General features: G+C 39.7%; 1 protein-coding gene across 1 annotated transcript in view; it reads left to right on the top strand.

The window, feature by feature from the left end:
- Positions 1 to 17,646, top strand: part of LOC137259289 (disintegrin and metalloproteinase domain-containing protein 10-like) — a 51,318-nt gene that overhangs the window by 20,084 nt on the left and 13,588 nt on the right. The window contains exons 2-12 of the mRNA XM_067796923.1: positions 7,393 to 7,528; positions 8,068 to 8,189; positions 9,461 to 9,632; positions 10,206 to 10,311; positions 10,656 to 10,832; positions 11,561 to 11,707; positions 12,709 to 12,901; positions 13,868 to 14,040; positions 14,791 to 14,989; positions 15,986 to 16,142; positions 16,630 to 16,725. Of these exons, the coding sequence (XP_067653024.1) occupies positions 7,393 to 7,528; positions 8,068 to 8,189; positions 9,461 to 9,632; positions 10,206 to 10,311; positions 10,656 to 10,832; positions 11,561 to 11,707; positions 12,709 to 12,901; positions 13,868 to 14,040; positions 14,791 to 14,989; positions 15,986 to 16,142; positions 16,630 to 16,725 (1,678 nt within the window). The remainder of the gene's footprint in view (positions 1 to 7,392; positions 7,529 to 8,067; positions 8,190 to 9,460; positions 9,633 to 10,205; positions 10,312 to 10,655; positions 10,833 to 11,560; positions 11,708 to 12,708; positions 12,902 to 13,867; positions 14,041 to 14,790; positions 14,990 to 15,985; positions 16,143 to 16,629; positions 16,726 to 17,646) is intronic.

Genomic DNA, 17,646 nt, shown 5'->3' with positions numbered 1-17,646 from the left:
TTCAGATATAGATGCCAAGTTTGTATATTGTTTACTTTGCACTCAGCAATATCCCAGCTATATGACATCAGCTTCTTAAGAAAATGAATCTGGATCAGACAATCCAGTGATCAGCAGCATAAGTATCGCTCTACACACATGGATGTGATGTCTTGTGTCAACTAAGTCCGCAAGCCTGACCACCCAGTCTTGTCAGTTGCCTCTTACTGCAAGCATAGGTGCTAAGACCAATTTTCACTCAGATCTTCTGGATACAGCGTAGTATCCACGTTGGCACATGTAAGTTCCGATAAGCATACCAGAACTTCATCGCAAGTATTTCTGGTGTCTCAAGATGATCTATGACCGAAAGAATGTGATGATAGGTAAAACCACCCTCCATTGCCTTCCTGCATACTGCATCGTCATGGTTGTTGTGAGATCTTGTTTTGTGACCGTACATGACCCTAACTCTCTAGCTGTTGTATTCATGGTTCGCTGGACTGGACTTGTGTAGTAATCTGCCATAGGTGAGGTGCATCACACAACCCCTACTGGATTCACTTTGTTGTGACTTGCTCATCCATTCAAGCCCTAGTCCACTCATGTACTAAGGCAGGGCAGCAGACTAAGTGTCTGCCTGGACAGTCAAAGGTCAGTGGTTTGATCCAGGCATCATTAGACCAAAACACATGGTACCTATTGAAACAACACCCACCTTCCCCACCTAGACTCCCCTTACAAATAGTACCTCCATCTTCTCTCCTTCATCCCTCTCCCTATGAACATCACCCCCTCCCTTCCCCCTCCTGGAAATGGCATCCCCTCCCCCTACAAACAGTGCCCCCATGCTCTCTACTTCTGTGTCCCCTACGAACATTACCCCCTCCCTTCCCCCGCCAGCAAACAGCACCTCCTCCCCCTACAAGCAGTACCCCTATGCTCTCTACTTCTCTGTCCCCTACGAACATCACCCCCTCCCTTCCGCCTCCTGCAAGCAACACCCCTCCCTCAAACTGCACTCCTTCCCTTCCCTCCTACAAACAACAACTCTCCTTTCGCTCCTACCCTCTCCTGCTCAACCCGACAACAAACCCCATTTAACCTTACCACTGTTAGCTTGTATGGGAGTATGGAAATGGCAATATAGCATAGGACTGGTGGCCAAGGACAACAGTGTCCCAAGTCCCACAGGAACATAGTTGTAGCTGAGTCAACAAAACAGTGAATCAGAATCTGCATTATATATTCCACCTGGCTGCTCCTGGTCAATGCAAGAATTGCTACATCATTCGCACACAATATACGTGACAAAGCGATGGTTAATACTTGAATGAGTTGCGTAGTGATGACGTTTGGGGAAAAACCTTTGAAATTGGCTATTGCATTAAACATGTATATAATTTGATTATAATCGATAATCAAGAAAAGGATGAAAACAATCGCAGCTACCAAGACAGCGTAAATCCTAAATATATTTTGTATTGAAACCATACATACTTGAAAGATCCTTGACTCATGACTGTTTTTATCCCATGTGATGGAAACTTCAATACAGCCAAGCAGAACATGCTCAGTCTTTGTGATGCTTTCGTCACAGCGTGCACAAAATGGAGGATCCTCACCGTTCAAGGACAGACTATTGTAGTTCATGTACTTTACTGTAAACATTGTATTTGGCATTTTTGAATTGGTATTCAAACCCAGATGGGACTCAAAGCTCTTTCTTTAGTTCCCCCTGACTGTAGTAGAAGAGACACTCAGACAGTAAGTGAGTTGGGTTTTTCCCAATCTGGGTCTTCTTTGTGGCAAGCAAATACTTTAACCACTTGGCTACACCACCACCCTTCAGAACATACATTGTTTTGAGGGAGCCGTGACTTTGTAGGTGAAAATATGATTGCTATAAATACCAATATGTATAACTTTGATGGTGGTTTTGCAAAATTTGCTTTGTTTTATTTTAAGGTTGTGAACTTTTGGAACTCTAATTCATATGGTTACTTTATTGGAATTGTAAAGATCCAATGCTCTGTGGTAAAAGATAAAATTATCCTCTACTTTGCAGGTGTATATGCTAAGTTATGTCACAGAACTTCTGCATCATTTGGTTTTCATTGGCACTCTTGAAAAGTTCAATTTTTGTTATAAGCTTTTGCTGTTTTTTTAATGGCTTTCTTGCAGTTGATTACAGCCTGGGTATCATGAATATTGTTTGACAGGTATTGTCTCAAAGGTGACATATCACACAGTATACTGGGTATCATGAATATTGTTTGACAGGTATTGTCTCAAAGGTGACATATCACACAGTATATATAGGTATTGGGTTTCATGGAATAAGGAGAAGTTTTCCTCTACCTGATAGGTGTAGGCAGAAGCAGATGCCATATTATTAAAGGCTCTTAAATATGTCCAAATACGCATTAACCGTAAACAGTGCATAATCTTTTACTGATTGTCTTTCTTGCCTTCAGGCTATTAAAAAATCTTCCTTGTTACCCAATTTTCATAGAAATTATTGAATTGTACAGTGGTCTTGCTCCTGGCCAATACAACATCGTCCTCTGTTGGTTACCTAGTCACGGTGGAATTTATGGTAACACAATGGCTGATTCTGCTGCTAAAGCAGCACTCATCAAATCTGTGACACCACTTCTCATTCCATGCTTCTCATACTTTCTTTTGCTTAAAGGATCTGCTGTTTTGTATCCCATGTGATGCAAGAATCACAGTGCTGCTTGACTGTATTGATTTTTCCATCACAAGGGATAAATATTTCAATTCTAAAACAGTGAAGGATCTTCTTAGAGTAAATTATCATTTAATCATTGAATTTTAAAACGAAATAGATTTGCTGGATCTATTCTAGAAAATGGTTTGTAAATGATTCAGTATTTTATTATTGGCAACTTGGATTAGTGACTGAGATTGTTAGTCACTGGCTGTGTCCTCAAAGGAGGCTAGAGATTAATGAGATTATTGTCCTCCTGAGGACATATGTAGGTCCCAAAACTATCAAAGTCAATTTAAACTAGTTTTAATTCTAATTGTGATATTGTAGTTGTTTTACTGTCCTTTGACAACAGGTTTATGTAATATCCACATGTTCATTTCAATGTCAAATATGTTCTCAACATAATGTGGCTGAAATATTCCCAGAACTTCCATGACAGAATATTATGTGACAGAACTTCTGCATAATTGTTTGAATAGCATTCTAGAAGTTGGAAAGTCAATCTTTGTTGCATATTTCTGCTTAATTGTTTGATTTGCACTAAAGAGATCAATGTTTGTCATAAACTTTGCATATGAAGTCCCAAAATGTGTATGTTGGCCTCACTGCTGGCAGATGTGAGCGTTAACAGGTTCCTTCTACTGTGACCGGGAGTTCGAGTGTGCCGATATTGAGGCAGAAACAGGGTAAATGATGGAATTGTTGGATCAATACACGAAACATGGGGATTGAGAGATTGGGCAAACAAAGGAAGGCCGGAGTGTTTAATGTGTCTTACACTGTGTCCTGTCTCACCCCACCAGCCTGCTACAGAAGAGGTCCCTTTTGCTGGCCAGCTGGCCTGGGGATTGAACATCTTAGAAACACCTGGGACAACATTGTCATCAAATCATGGACATGTTTTATGGGGGATAAAGTACTGGGGTACTGATGTTGTCGTTTGATATGGACAATGTTGGACATGTTTTTGTCACCTTAGTGTTAGTTTTTGTGTTTTGACTGAATTATTGAGGATCTCATGATAAAAAAAGATCTCATGAAACTGTAAACCACCAAACTAACTGAGATAGAATTAATTCATAAATTTTAATGTGTTTATTAATTCATAGATTTTAATATGTTTATGATGCAGGGGAACCATGAACCCTGAAAACAGAAATATTGGGAATCCATGCACTGTAGTGGTTGGTTGCTTACAATCTCTAGCTGACTGTGCTATTAGTTAATAGTTCAAGGTTTTAATGCTCTCTAATGTACATTGTGTAAGTAAAACTATTTTTCTATCACAAAAATTAATGTATGATATCATTGATCACACAACTTTTTGGTTCATAATCATTCGTAAGTTTCCCTACTATCGTTAACATTTCCAGTTATCGATCATTTTAGCAAACAACTCTTGTTTTTATCTGACACTTAGTATTATTTGATTGGTGGGCTTAGTGGATAGACAAGGGCGGATGCCCCATCCCCAAATGGCTTATGACCACATTTTTTCTGTGTAGGCAGGGCCAAAGGGGGTTCAGAGGATTCGATGGCCCTGACTCCTCCTCCTGATCCACAAACGATAGAGATACTGTACTGTTACTTTAACAAATGAGGCTATGTTTGACAGTGGATAAGTTACTGTTATTTCTTTTTCTGATGAAGACCTCTTCTTATGATCCTATCAGTAATACTGTGCTTTAGAATTAACTGAGATAGACTCCGTGCATAAATTTGAATGTGTATATGGTGCTTGGGTGATATATAATATATAGTGAATCCAGGCAGTTTGGTTGATGGGTACTCTAGCACAAATTTATGTTGTCAGGATAAGGCTGAACTATTGTCGATATGACGTAAAAAGTAAATTTACTCACTCACAGCTGCCAATGTTATGGCTGGGCACAGCTTATGTTTCACATAATGTGTTAATAGAATTAGTCAGGCCAGTGAGCAAGTTTGTTCTGGGTTGTGGAATATCAATGAGCTGTTCCCACAGTGTGTACATATTTGCTGGTTAGCCTCCCCCACAATGGCTGTTGATAGACACACAGTTGCACTGGTTGTCCTGCCCAGACTGTTACACGGTGGATATTACTGGTATACAATAGCCTTTATAGTATGTGTAGTATATCTCACTTTATGGCCACTTTATTGCTCAGGAATGATGGTGTGTTATGACTTATATCCCATGTGTCAGCTTGCTTCAACCACCAGACATTTTCAGTCTTCCTCACTGAGACTGTCCGGCCATCAACAGGGAGAGACTTTATTAGATTGACCTGTCTCAGTTAAGACTGTTTTTAGGTCAAGCTGAAAACATGCAAAAATTATTTTGCATGCATGTTTTGGATGCATAGATTCTGATCTATAAGGCTAAATAGAAAAAGCGAAATGTTACTCAGGCACCGACGTGTCACTTTTATTTGTGCGCACAACAATATTTTATTGCCATTTAAAAAAAAATGATTTTGACCTGGTCGCTTCCCAATCATCAGTTTGTCCACTATAAGAATGAGCATCTGTAGGAACGAATGTGCAAAAGATCTGGATTTATACAATTTATGATTGTATTTCTCCACATACCCGTACCAAACCTACCACGAACACTGTCATTTTCATGAAATATTAGTAGCAAATTCATTAGTGTATTTCTGCTTGACGTCTTTTGATAATACATCTATAGCCTCACTGAGCAGCCTAATAAGAAGGCTCACAATACGTCGAAGTTTCAATAACAAGCCTGACTCATTTCTTGTCATGACACAGTCATTTGTTACTACGCAGGTATACAACATCCTGGTTGAGATGAGGCTCCACATGTGCAGGTGTTGGGCAATAAAGACATGTTAGAGTTATCAAGGTCATACAAGGAGGGTGGTGATGGTGGGAAACGACATATGTTCCATCTGATGGAGGCCCTTCCTCACATGGATATAGTATGTGAAGTCCATTTCTGGTGTCCCCAACTGTGACATTGCAGGAATACTGCAAAAGGCTCAAACCATACTCAGCATAAAAACTCGCATACTCAGCCTCTCATTCACTGATTTTTCTGAGATTTCCAGTGTTCCCCACCGTGACATTTCTGGGATACTGCTAAAAACAGCATAAATCTAAACTCGCAGCACTCTCTCACTCAAAAATGTCTGTGTAATACGGCTGGAGAGGGCACAAGGTACCAGCATGTTTCACTGAACACATCAGCTCAATGGGTTTTATTAGCCATTTATGCATTAACAATGACAGAGCTGTCACTTTGTGGAACATCTATCTTGAAGTAGTGCACCTGTTGATCCAGCTGAACTGGGATTGGCTTGTAGCTGTGTTGTGACTGAGAGGTTCTGAAGTTTTGTGTTGGTCATGGGAGAATGACGTTAATAGATGATTGCTGCGTGTATTGATAAAGTGTCTGTGAAAAACTATTTTTCTATTTTTGTTCATAAAATCTACACATAAAAATGCAGGAAAGATTGGTATTCAAATTGAACAGAAGCAATGTCTCCGCCCATTTTTTACAAACAAACAAACATGATCCCTGCAACCACACTGTTATCAGTTATCAAAATGGCATCAGTGTGTTGTCCACCTTTAACATGTCCACCAAGTATTACATTCATTTAGGTCTGTGGGGTAGCCTGGTGGTGAAAGTGTCCTCGCATCACAACGAAGACCCTCATTCAATTCTCCACACAGGCACAATGTGTGAAGCCCATTTATGATGTCCCCTGCTCTGATATAGCTAAAATATTGCTAGAGGCGAAATAAAGCAAAAAACTCACTCACTCACTCACTCACTCACTCACTCACTCACTCACTCACTCACTACTACATTCAGTTTAGTTAAGACTACCTTTCACATCTTGTCTGGTTCAGACTACAGGTCTCCAATAACGTATGTGTGTCATGATAAAATACTAGATGGATAGGTTAGTTGTAACCCATAATAGTGTTCACTGAAATTACTTGTTTAGATGTTTTTCTGAGTTTTTCCTACCTGACAGCGAAATAAAAATTGTGACAGCTGTTATGGAGAATTCAAACAGCTGCCAACTGTTGTCCATATGAGCTGGAAAAGTAGAGGAAACAGGTTTATCTAGACTTGCTCAGTGGCATATGTATGGCTCCAAATGAGTAGCAAGTGTCACTATAATTTGTAACGGAATATGTAATTCTCCTTGTAATACACAGAACATAGTTATTGCTGATCTTGCTGATGTTAGGCTTGCATGTCCAAGGAGGGAACAGGTTGTTGCATAAAAAGGTTGAATGTTTTACAAGAGAGATTTTTCTTTATGGATAACAACTTCTGTTTTACATATTATACGATGTTTCGATATGGATTTTTATACCGTTGTCAAACAAGAGTGTGTCATTTGATAGTAGTATAAGAATGCATACCGAAACCTCTCATCAAATATAATAAAGAGGTTTTTATCCATAAGGAATCTTACTTTCTTATTACTCACTGACTTCTAAAATGCCAGTGATATGAATAATTGCTATAACCCTATTACAGTGATACGATATGTGACCCATAAGAACTTTCACTCACAACTCTAACATTGTGATCCAAATATGACTATAACTTACAATAATACAAATTACAGAAAATACACTCTCTAAACACCAGTCAAACACTTCAATGTTTTAAACAAAAATGGATCTTGCATATTTGTTGGTTTTTCCAGAACAAAAATCCTTGACAGACTACATCAAACATTATGAGGAGCTGCGGTTGGACCCAGTCAGTATTCACCGAGACCACGAGCGTGTTCGTCGGTCACTGGATTCACACTTATACCTGCGCTTCAAAGCCTTTAAAAGGTGAGATCCAGTAAAATTATGAAAGAAGTCATGCTTTCTTTGGATTTGTTATTTGTTTGGTAGAGTTACCTCCCTTGGATGTGTATGGTGGTGTTGCGGTGTTGCAGGTTGCACAAATATTTTCCTAGACTGACAACTAGTTTCTGAAATGAACATATTGTATTCAAAAAAGTTCATAGTAAAAATAATAATATATTGAAATGGAGTCATGAGACTGCCTTCATTTTCAGAAGCTAAGGAAATCTGCACTAGCCACATTGTCTAGACCTGTGTGGGCTTTCTTGGATATATTTTTACAGGGTCTGTACAACAGACTACTATTTTCCTCTTTGACTTTTATGGTAATGTTATCTTTTTTTTTAAAAAAAAAAAGACTTCATCGTGAACACCTATGGCATGTGTGCATGTACACAGACCACCCCCTGTTCTGTATAAATGTCAACTGCTTGAAAATACCTATTCATCATCATTTTATTCCGTATAAGTGGCTGTGGAGCCAAATGTACAACATGTGATATACACATATGGTCTATTTGCAGAGATTTCCACTTACAATTAGAAAAGGACAAGTCCGTTTACAGCCCGGACCATGTAACGTCTAGCTTTGATGGACATTTGCAGCCAGTAGATACATCATTCATATACCAAGGAGTGCTTGTAGGTACGTACTTGTCAGCTTGGGAATGGATAACAGTAGGATATCCTGCAATGTTTATAACGAACATTTCGTCATTCTGCTGTTGACCCAGAATACTGCATTGCTTTCAACATGGATTAGTTGAAATAATGTTTAACTCCTCCCATCAGGCCAAATTTGTTTAGCTCATTTCTGGTGTGTCCAGGTGTTATATTGCTTCAGAGATGCAAATTCTACAATTTTATTGTAATCACTGACAGTTTTAACCTCAAAGCATGCGAAAACAGTTGCATTAGAAATTCTACAAAATTTGAAGAAAATTCATGAAGATTTGGACACATAGACAGAAACACATGTGTTTGTCAAGTAACCTATTCAACACCATAGGCTGGATAACGGCCATGACGTCACCAGGCCCCAGACTCTGTAGGCTGGGATATCGATTATGGAATAGTCACATCACATCAAAATGATATATAATTTGAGGAACCTTACGTGATTCGTGTATCAAATCTATCACTTTCCATAATGCCTAAAACATGTGTTACATTTCAAATTCATTTATTATGGAAAAAATTAGAATTATAAACTATTCGTTCGCAATGTTATTAAAAAAAATGAGTCTTGGACACATGCTTCAGTAATGGGTCCACATCAGAGTTCTTAATAAGAATAAAATCAAGAACAGTACTCCTTAAAGTTGTCAAATGAACATTATAACTTACCATTTCCATCTTTGTTGTGTGATCGTGTAATGTAGTTCAAGTAACATCTCAACATCGTCTCTTTGAACCTTACACTCAGACACAATGTTTAATGATAAAAAACAGGTATAAAACTTTCTTATCACAGGTCATAACCAAGCATAATACCTCCATGATACCTCCTTTCTGTTATCTGGTTAGTTGGTTTTCTTAGGTCACGTGTCTGATTTTCAGTTATATCAAACCAGTAAATGAAATTAACTCATTGGTTGCCGCTATGAGTTATCTTGTAGCTATATCGTGGTATTTTAAAACAAGTTTCACATGTTGAAGAAGCAATCGTATTCATGGTGGCGACAAAGAACGCTTGATTAGTGTTACATTATCTTCTTAGAATCATGATTACAAGTACTTAGCTGACTACAAATTTTCTGATCAAACTACTAATTTTGTTTCTTGAAACTACTATTTGCAACACTTTTAGGTCGGCAGCTGTCTTGCTGGACTATTGCTAAAAGTGTTATAAAAACCTGCTCACTAACCACTATCAATGAGTGACACTGGTAGTTAAACCCTTGTCATACATTACAGGTGTACCTCGAAGTTACGTTCACCTTTCTATAATCAATGGCACGACCCGAGGTCATATTAACATACCAGGGGAGACAACTTACCATATAGAGCCTGCAGCGCAGTATATGCAAAACCCAGACTTTCATTCTGTGATATACGACGAGAAGCATGTTGACCTTGACCCTTACAGGTAAGAATGACAAGTTATCCGAGGACAGAACAATTTCTACTGATGTGCTTTATTTATAGGTGCATTAGGTTAGGTTTTTGGTCAAAGCATTCGTAAAACTAAACTCACTCATAGAGGGGTGATGATACCGAAAATTCACGATACGATATGTATCGCGATATCTTCGAACAATACGATTCGATTTGAAGCACATTATGATATTCTGTATTAGTTATTTTCTTTAAAGACGTACGTACATATGTCACCTTTTGTCACCACCAGAAAAACATGTTGAAAATGAAATCTTTAGATATTCTGACTGCTTTCTGCAGAATGGTTTCCTTGTCTTCAAAATTCGGCTAATCTGCCGTCATATTCAGCAGATTCAGTTCAGCTGCAGTCACTGAATGTGATTATTTCATGGTGCAGGATTGTCTTTTTTTCAAGTTGCATTTAGAAGCTTATATTTCTCTTTGTGCATATTGTTGTGTATCATTTGCTTGATAATGGTGTTAAGATTTTACACCAAAGGTTTTTCATGTGTATTAATAAATTCAAACATCTCAATTTAGATTGACTCACTTCTCATTACAGACATCGGCGAGAGGCAGATCGTGCAATGTGCGGCAATGATCATCATTTTGAATGGATGAAACGTGTGGCAGAGTCAGCGTACGAGGCACCGAACAGAGCGAAGCGGGTGAGTCCAGTGGAGGATCTCTTGGTTTGGAATAAATGAATGAGTGAGTGTGTGAGTGAGTGTGTGAGTTTAGTATTACATCACACTCAGCAGCATTCCAAATACACGGTGGCAGTCTGTTTCTAATCGAGTCTGAACCAGATAATCCAGTGATAAACAGCATGAGCATTGATCTAGGCAGTTGGGATACAATGTGTCAGCCATGTCAGTGAGTCTGACAACTGAATATGCCCTGAACAAGTTGCCCAGTTATCTTATGCTCCACTGTCCCCCTAGCATCAGATGCACCAGCTTAATCATGGGAATCTCCATCTTGCTTATCTTCAGCTTCTTTCTTTTTTCAGGCAACTAAGAACTATGAGGCACCGGCCCACTCCCACAACAAATACAGTGAGGCATTGAACCGCAAGAAGAGGGCACCCCGAAACCTTGGTGGAAAAAACACATGCTACCTCTATCTGCAGTCTGACCCGATGTTATGGAACTATGTGAAGAATGAGAAATTCCCTAGAACACCGCTGGTGAGGATATAACATCTTATATCACATGTGTTTTGGGTGATATCACTATTCTACATCAGGAATGAACTTGTGAGGCTTGGGTGATGTAATTGTTCTACATCATGGATGAATATGTGAGTCTTGGGAGATGTAATTGTTCTACATCATGGATGAATATGTGAGTCTTGGGTGATGTAATTGTTCTACATCATGGATGAATATGTGAGTCTTGGGTGATGTAATTGTTCTACATTACGGATGGATGTGTGAGTCTTGGGTGATGTAATTGTTCTACATTACGGATGAATGTGTGAGTCTTGGGTGATGTAATTGTTCTACATCATGGATAAATTTGTGTGTTTTGGGTGATGTTAGTGTTCTACATCAAGGATGAGAAATACCCAGAGAAAACACTATTGAGGATATAACATGTTATACCAAATGTCTTTTTGGTTTCTTCACATCTACATCAATGGTGGTTGATGTTATGATGTGTTTGGTGACTGATAATTGACTTTCCTAGAACAAGACTGACAGTGGAATTGTTTGACTGTATAGGCTGGAAGTCAATGAAGAGATCCCACTGAGAAAGTGTTGTGTTCAGTGTTGGAAAGATCATTGCTTGTGAATTGTAGAAGTATTTGCAAAAACATACATGCTGCAGGTTTTTCATGTAATATCATTATGTATTTATTCTCTTGATGTATAATTTATGATATGCAAGGGGAGGTAACTCTTAAATGTTTCAGTCTGAGGAACGAGCTAAGGAGGAGATATTAGCATTTTTTGCGAGTCATGTGGCAGCCCTGAAGTCGATCTACTCGACAACAACGTTCAGTACATATGATGAGTCAATCTCATACAAAGGCATCAACTTCCTGGTCCAGAGAACGAGGGTAAGTTCTACTTGTATAGATGTATTAAACACTGTGTTGCTTCACATGATTGTGTTTATAGTAACTGAATCAAGCTAATGTTATTGTTGATAATATGAATATTGAATAGGGTGGTGGGGTTGCCTAGTGGTTAAAGTGTTTGCTCGTTACATTGAAGACCTGGGTTTGAGTCCCTGTTTGAAGCCTGTTTCTGGTGTACCCAACCATAATATTGCAGGAATACTACGAAAGGCGGTGTAAAACTAAATTCACTCACTCACATTGAGTTAATGCACACGCATATGTAGAGGAAAAAATGTCCTGAAATTCTATGTACAAAATATTTATTGTACCAACTTATTAATACAAAAGATCCTATGGTTTAAGTAACTGTCAAATATTACTGTACACTAAACCCTTTTTGATGCCATCATTCTGTCTGTAAGACACCTTCATCAGTTTGAGAAGTAGTTTCCAAATTTTGCTAGCCAGTTGGTCCAGATATACCTGAAAGTTAAGTTGTCATTATAATTCACTAGCCCAAAGTTTGAATGCAGAAACTAAGCTAACGATTACAAGAACAGATGAGAGTAAGATTTTGTCAGCATGGCACAGGTTTCATAACTTGTCTGCTAATACGATGAACAGTTTTCTGGGGCCATAATCATGCATGATTTAAGATAGCATAGGAACAAAATGCTACGAGAAAAGTTACGAGATCTTAGGCTTACTAGGGTTTTGTGAAACAGGGCTCGAGCTTGATCGCTGTGGTCAGAAAAACAAGGTCTTGCTCCTTTGCTTTCAATGGAACAATCTCAGGCTCAATCTCGGACAGTCTTCAACTTCTGCCGCCTTCCACTGTCATCTAAAAGCTACTTTTCTAAAACAACCTTTCTAGCATGACTCAGTTCCCACCATTATGTGCACTAGCACAAGCACTGACCATGGATTATAGCGCTATGTAAATTCACTGTTATTATTATTATTATCATTATTATCGGCAACAATGTCTTATTTACTAGATAATGACCGACGCAACTGAAAAGTGCAATACTGCTCAGGCCAGTGCATGGTGCAACCCCAACATCGACGTCAGCAACTTCCTCAACCTGAACTCCATGGATAACCATGATGACTTTTGCCTGGCGTACGTCTTCACCTACCGTGACTTCATCCAAGGCACCTTGGGATTGGCTTGGGTTGGCTCAGAGACAAGTAAGATAAGAGCAGAAATGCCAACCACTCCGATTTTGGTGGAGTTACTCTGATTTTCAAACTGAAACTCTACTCTCTGATTTGTCTGTAAAAAAAACTCCGATTTTTAGAAAATACAAGCATGTTTATAGAGTTAGAATGTTTGAAAGAATTTTAGTAAATAGCCGTTTTAATATGTTCATTTGAGTTAAGTATTGTCTGGTTAAATTGCCCATAAATTGCATATTTCCAGCAGACTAAATCTATTTTTGTAGGGGAGTTCCTCCCAGACACCCGTCAAAAGGGTCCCGATCCCCCTCTCATGCTCACCCCCAACTCACACCTTCAGGGTTGAGAATTGCTTTGGGCAAGGCATGACTCCGCTTTCATTTGATTCATGGTTGGCATGTCTATATGAGTCACGTGCACAGGTGTTGTTAATGAAAAACATTTCCTGATGTTGGTGCCAAGTTTGATCCCAGTAAGGTCTGGTTGCCATTGGCCTCCAACAACCACTACTTGTCATAAGCAAGTGACTGTTATGTTCATGGCCACACTTCACAATGCAAACATAGACAGTATAGATCTATGATGTTAATCACCCGATTGTCTGCTCCAGACCTATTTACAAAGCACTCTGGTATAGCTGAAATATTGCTGAATGTGACGTTAAACACCAAATGTGTTCTCACATTCAGTTGTTACCGAATCTTGCTGTTGTGAAACTTTACTTCCGATCAGTGATCATTAAGGGGTAGTTGAGTAGCCTAGTGGTTAAAGTGTTAGCTCGTCATGCCAAAGAACCAGGTTTGATCTCAATGGGTACAATGTAGCCCATTTCAAGTGTTCCTTGCTGTGGTATTGCTGGAATATTGCTGAAAGCTGAGTTAAAATTCACTCACTCACTCAAGAATCATTGACCAAGTAAACTGGTGTAACATACCTGCATCGCACACCCAGTAAGGTAAGCTTGGTGTTTATGTACAGAGGCGGCTGGCGGTATCTGTGAACAGTTCAAGGAATACCCCGAGGGCAATCAACGTGTTGGGAAGAGTCTCAACACTGGGATTGTGACCATCGTCAACTATGGCAAGCCTGTACAGGCTCGAGTATCACAGCTGACTTTTGCTCATGAGGTCGGACACAACTTTGGATCTCCGGTAGGTTATGGTGTTGTCCTGCTAACCCTGATCGTTGAAATCACATAAACTCAAACATGGTGAGGTCATTTATGCCTGAAATAAATGCAACTGTTTGTGTGCTTAGTCGGCACTTTAAATGACATGTTAGAACTTGCATTGAAGGTACTGATTCAGTTGCCCAAACACAACAGCCTAGTGCATGTGGAAGACAAACTTCCCATGCAATTAACATATATAAATGACCTCACCAGGTTAATATGTGTCTCACTTGGTCACTTGGTTGACACATCATTGTATCCAAACTGCATCAATGCTTATGCTCTTGATCACTAGATTGTGTGGTTCACTCTTGTTTGTTTAAAGGCCACCACCAAATAGATGGAATATTGCTGAATGCTGCATAAAACTAAACTCACTCACTCACTATGTGATCAGAATATCAACTAACATGTGCCTCCTGTATAATATGCACTGTCGAACATGCTTACACTAATCATAGTACGACAAGGGGCCCAACATGTGCCTGTGTATAATACCTGCTATTGGACATGCTTACACTAATCATACTACCACAAGGGGCCCAACATGTGCCTGTGTATAATACTCGCTATTGGACATGCTTACACTAATCATCGTACGACAGGGGGCCCAACATGTGCCTCTGTATAATTCCCACTGTCGGACATGCTTACACTAATCATATTATGAAGGGCCCAGCACGTACCCCATGATAATACATCCAGTCTGACATGCTTTCACTATTTACAGCATGACAAAGGCCCAACATGTGCCCCCTATGGAACTAATGAGCCTGATGCGTCCAAAGGTAACTACATTATGTTCGCATCTGCCACTCTTGGTGACAAGGACCACAATGACGAGTTCTCCACCTGCAGCCGTGACAACATCACCCGTGTTCTTGACGCCGTTGTCAATACAAGATACAGCAAGATCAACTGCTTCAACTGTAAGTATAGACGCATGAACTATCTCAAAAGTGACTTACATTTAATTGTTGGAATCATATTATGAAATTGATGCAAGTTACTGGTGTCGTGATGGTCTCCAACAGGCAACTATTGCACTGCTTGTTATTTCCATCAACTCTGACTGTGGTGCCACTGATGGTAAAGTTACAGATTAGTCAGAATACACCGAACTGACTAAGTTTGCACAAATAAAATCAAATGATTTTGGGGGCACATTTTCTTAATTGTGACAAGGGTGAAGGGACTTTAATTTTAAATTTTGATAGAAAAAGGTGACGAGTGAGGAACACATTTTAATTTTTTTCTGTCGGAAATACAGCTTGGGACGTTTTAGCGAGTGTTAATGAGTTGTAGATTCAGTCACACTCATTCTTACAGACACTTATTATTATGGATGACAAATGGATGATCAGGACGTGGCCTAGTCAAACTTATGTTTTTTTTATAGAAAAAAATTGTTAGCACACAAATAATAGTTTATAAGTGCCGATGCCTGAGATAGATTTCACTTTTCTTATTTAGCCTAACCCAACTGACTCACTTTGGTGTCTTCCCTCCCCCCTACCCCTAACCCAACTGACTCACTTTGGTGTCTTCCCTCCCCTCTACTCCTAAATTGCTGCAGTATTAAAGCAATGTAAAACCATGCCATGTTGACCCTTGAAGGTCCGGGGTAGAATAGACCTTCAGCAACCACGTTTGCCATATAAGGCGACTATGCTTGTCGTAAGAGCCCCTAACGAGATCGGGTAATCAAGCTCACTGACTTGGTTGACACCTGTAATCGGTTCCCAGATTGATGCTCATGCAGTTGATCACTGGAGTGTCTGGTCCTGACTTGCCTATTTACAGACCGCTGTCATATAGCTGGAATATTGCTGAGTGCAGCGTAAAGCTAAACTCAGTCACCATGCCATACTATCTGATGTATGAACGAAACACGCATGTTGTAACTTACTTAAACATTCATACAGCCTCCAAGTCGGCCTTCTGTGGGAATGGCATCACAGAGGAAGGAGAGGAGTGTGACTGTGGCTACGCCAGTGACTGTGATCAAACTGACGCCTGCTGCTATGGTAAAGGCAGCACGGAGGGCAGTGAGTGCAGGCTTCGTGAGGGCAAAAGCTGCAGGTACGCACTGTCTAAATGGAGATTCTGTTAGGTCAAACTGATTGCCCTAGCAAACTGATTTAAGTCACTCAGATACTTGTTTAAGGAATGATAATTTGTTTTGTGAAATGATAGGTATATTTTTTATTAGTACGATAGCTGCCTGGTGAATGTATAGTAGATGGATGACTAATGAAAGCTGTGGATGTTTCATGAAAGATGATAGTTGAATGTTTGACAAATACTGCTGGTTGAATGTTTGACAAATACTGATAGTTGAATGTTTGACAAATACTGATAGTTGAATGTTTCACAAATGTTTATAGTTGGGTGTTTTGACAAACAGTGATAGTTGGCAAACTCTGATAAATAGATGTTTGACAAACAGTGATGGTTTAATGTTTGATGAACAATGATAACTGTAAACTTGACATACACTGATAGTCAGTTGCTTGACAAACAATGACAGTTGTGTATTGTATGTAGATGGATGTTATCTATCTTTCAGCCCAACAGCTGGACCCTGCTGTAAGAAGGATTGTACCTTTGAGGCTAACATTCTGTGCAAGAAGAAAGATGACTGCTCCAAGGATTCAACATGCGAATATCCTTTTCTAGAGCATGTACAATTTGAATATATTGTATGTGCATTGTTTCTATTTGTGATTCAACCATCTTCAGACCTACACCTACGAGCAATGACTGGTGCCTGGTCACTAGTAGATTATTTGAAAGTATATTTAAAGTTACACTGACTTAATTCAATAGTTACAACCTTTCGTTGTGTTTAAAGGTGTTGTGACATCTTACGGTCATGAATGGTGTTCTACTGGACTGTAGTGATTATCGTAGTAAACAATGGTGCAGTAGGGTCAGCTGTGGTTTACTAGGGGGAACTAGGATCACCCACATTCAGACTGCAGTGGCAGAAGGATCTGGTATGGTCTACTAGGGAGAACTAGGATCAGCCACATTTAGACTGCAGTGGCAGAAGGATCTGGTATGGTCTACTAGGGAGAACTAGGATCAGCCACATTCAGACTGCAGTGGCAGAAGGATCTGGTATGGTCTACTAGGGAGAACTAGGATCAGCCACATTCAGACTGCAGTGGCAGTAGGATCTGGTATGGTCTACTAGGGAGAACTAAGATCACCGACATTCAGACTGCAGTGGCAGTAGGATCAGGTATGGTCTACTAGGGAGAACTAGGATCAGCCACATTCAGACTGCAGTGGCAGAAGGATCAGCTATGGTCTACTAGGGAGAACTAGGATCACCGACATTCAGACTGCAGTGGCAGTAGGATCAGGTATGGTCTACTAGGGAGAACTAGGATCAGCCACATTTAGACTGCAGTGGCAGTAGGATCAGGTATGGTCTACTAGGGAGAACTAGGATCACCGACATTCAGACTGCAGTGGCAGTAGGATCAGGTATGGTCTACTAGGGAGAACTAGGATCAGCAACATTTAGACTGCAGTGGCAGTAGGATCAGGTATGGTCTACTAGGGAGAACTAGGATCA

This window comes from Haliotis asinina, chromosome 13, assembly GCF_037392515.1.
Source record: "Haliotis asinina isolate JCU_RB_2024 chromosome 13, JCU_Hal_asi_v2, whole genome shotgun sequence".
In the NCBI taxonomy this organism is placed as follows: Eukaryota; Metazoa; Mollusca; class Gastropoda; order Lepetellida; family Haliotidae; genus Haliotis; species Haliotis asinina.
The sequence above is the reverse complement of the archived record's forward strand: the minus strand, read 5'-3'. Positions and strand labels throughout refer to the sequence as shown.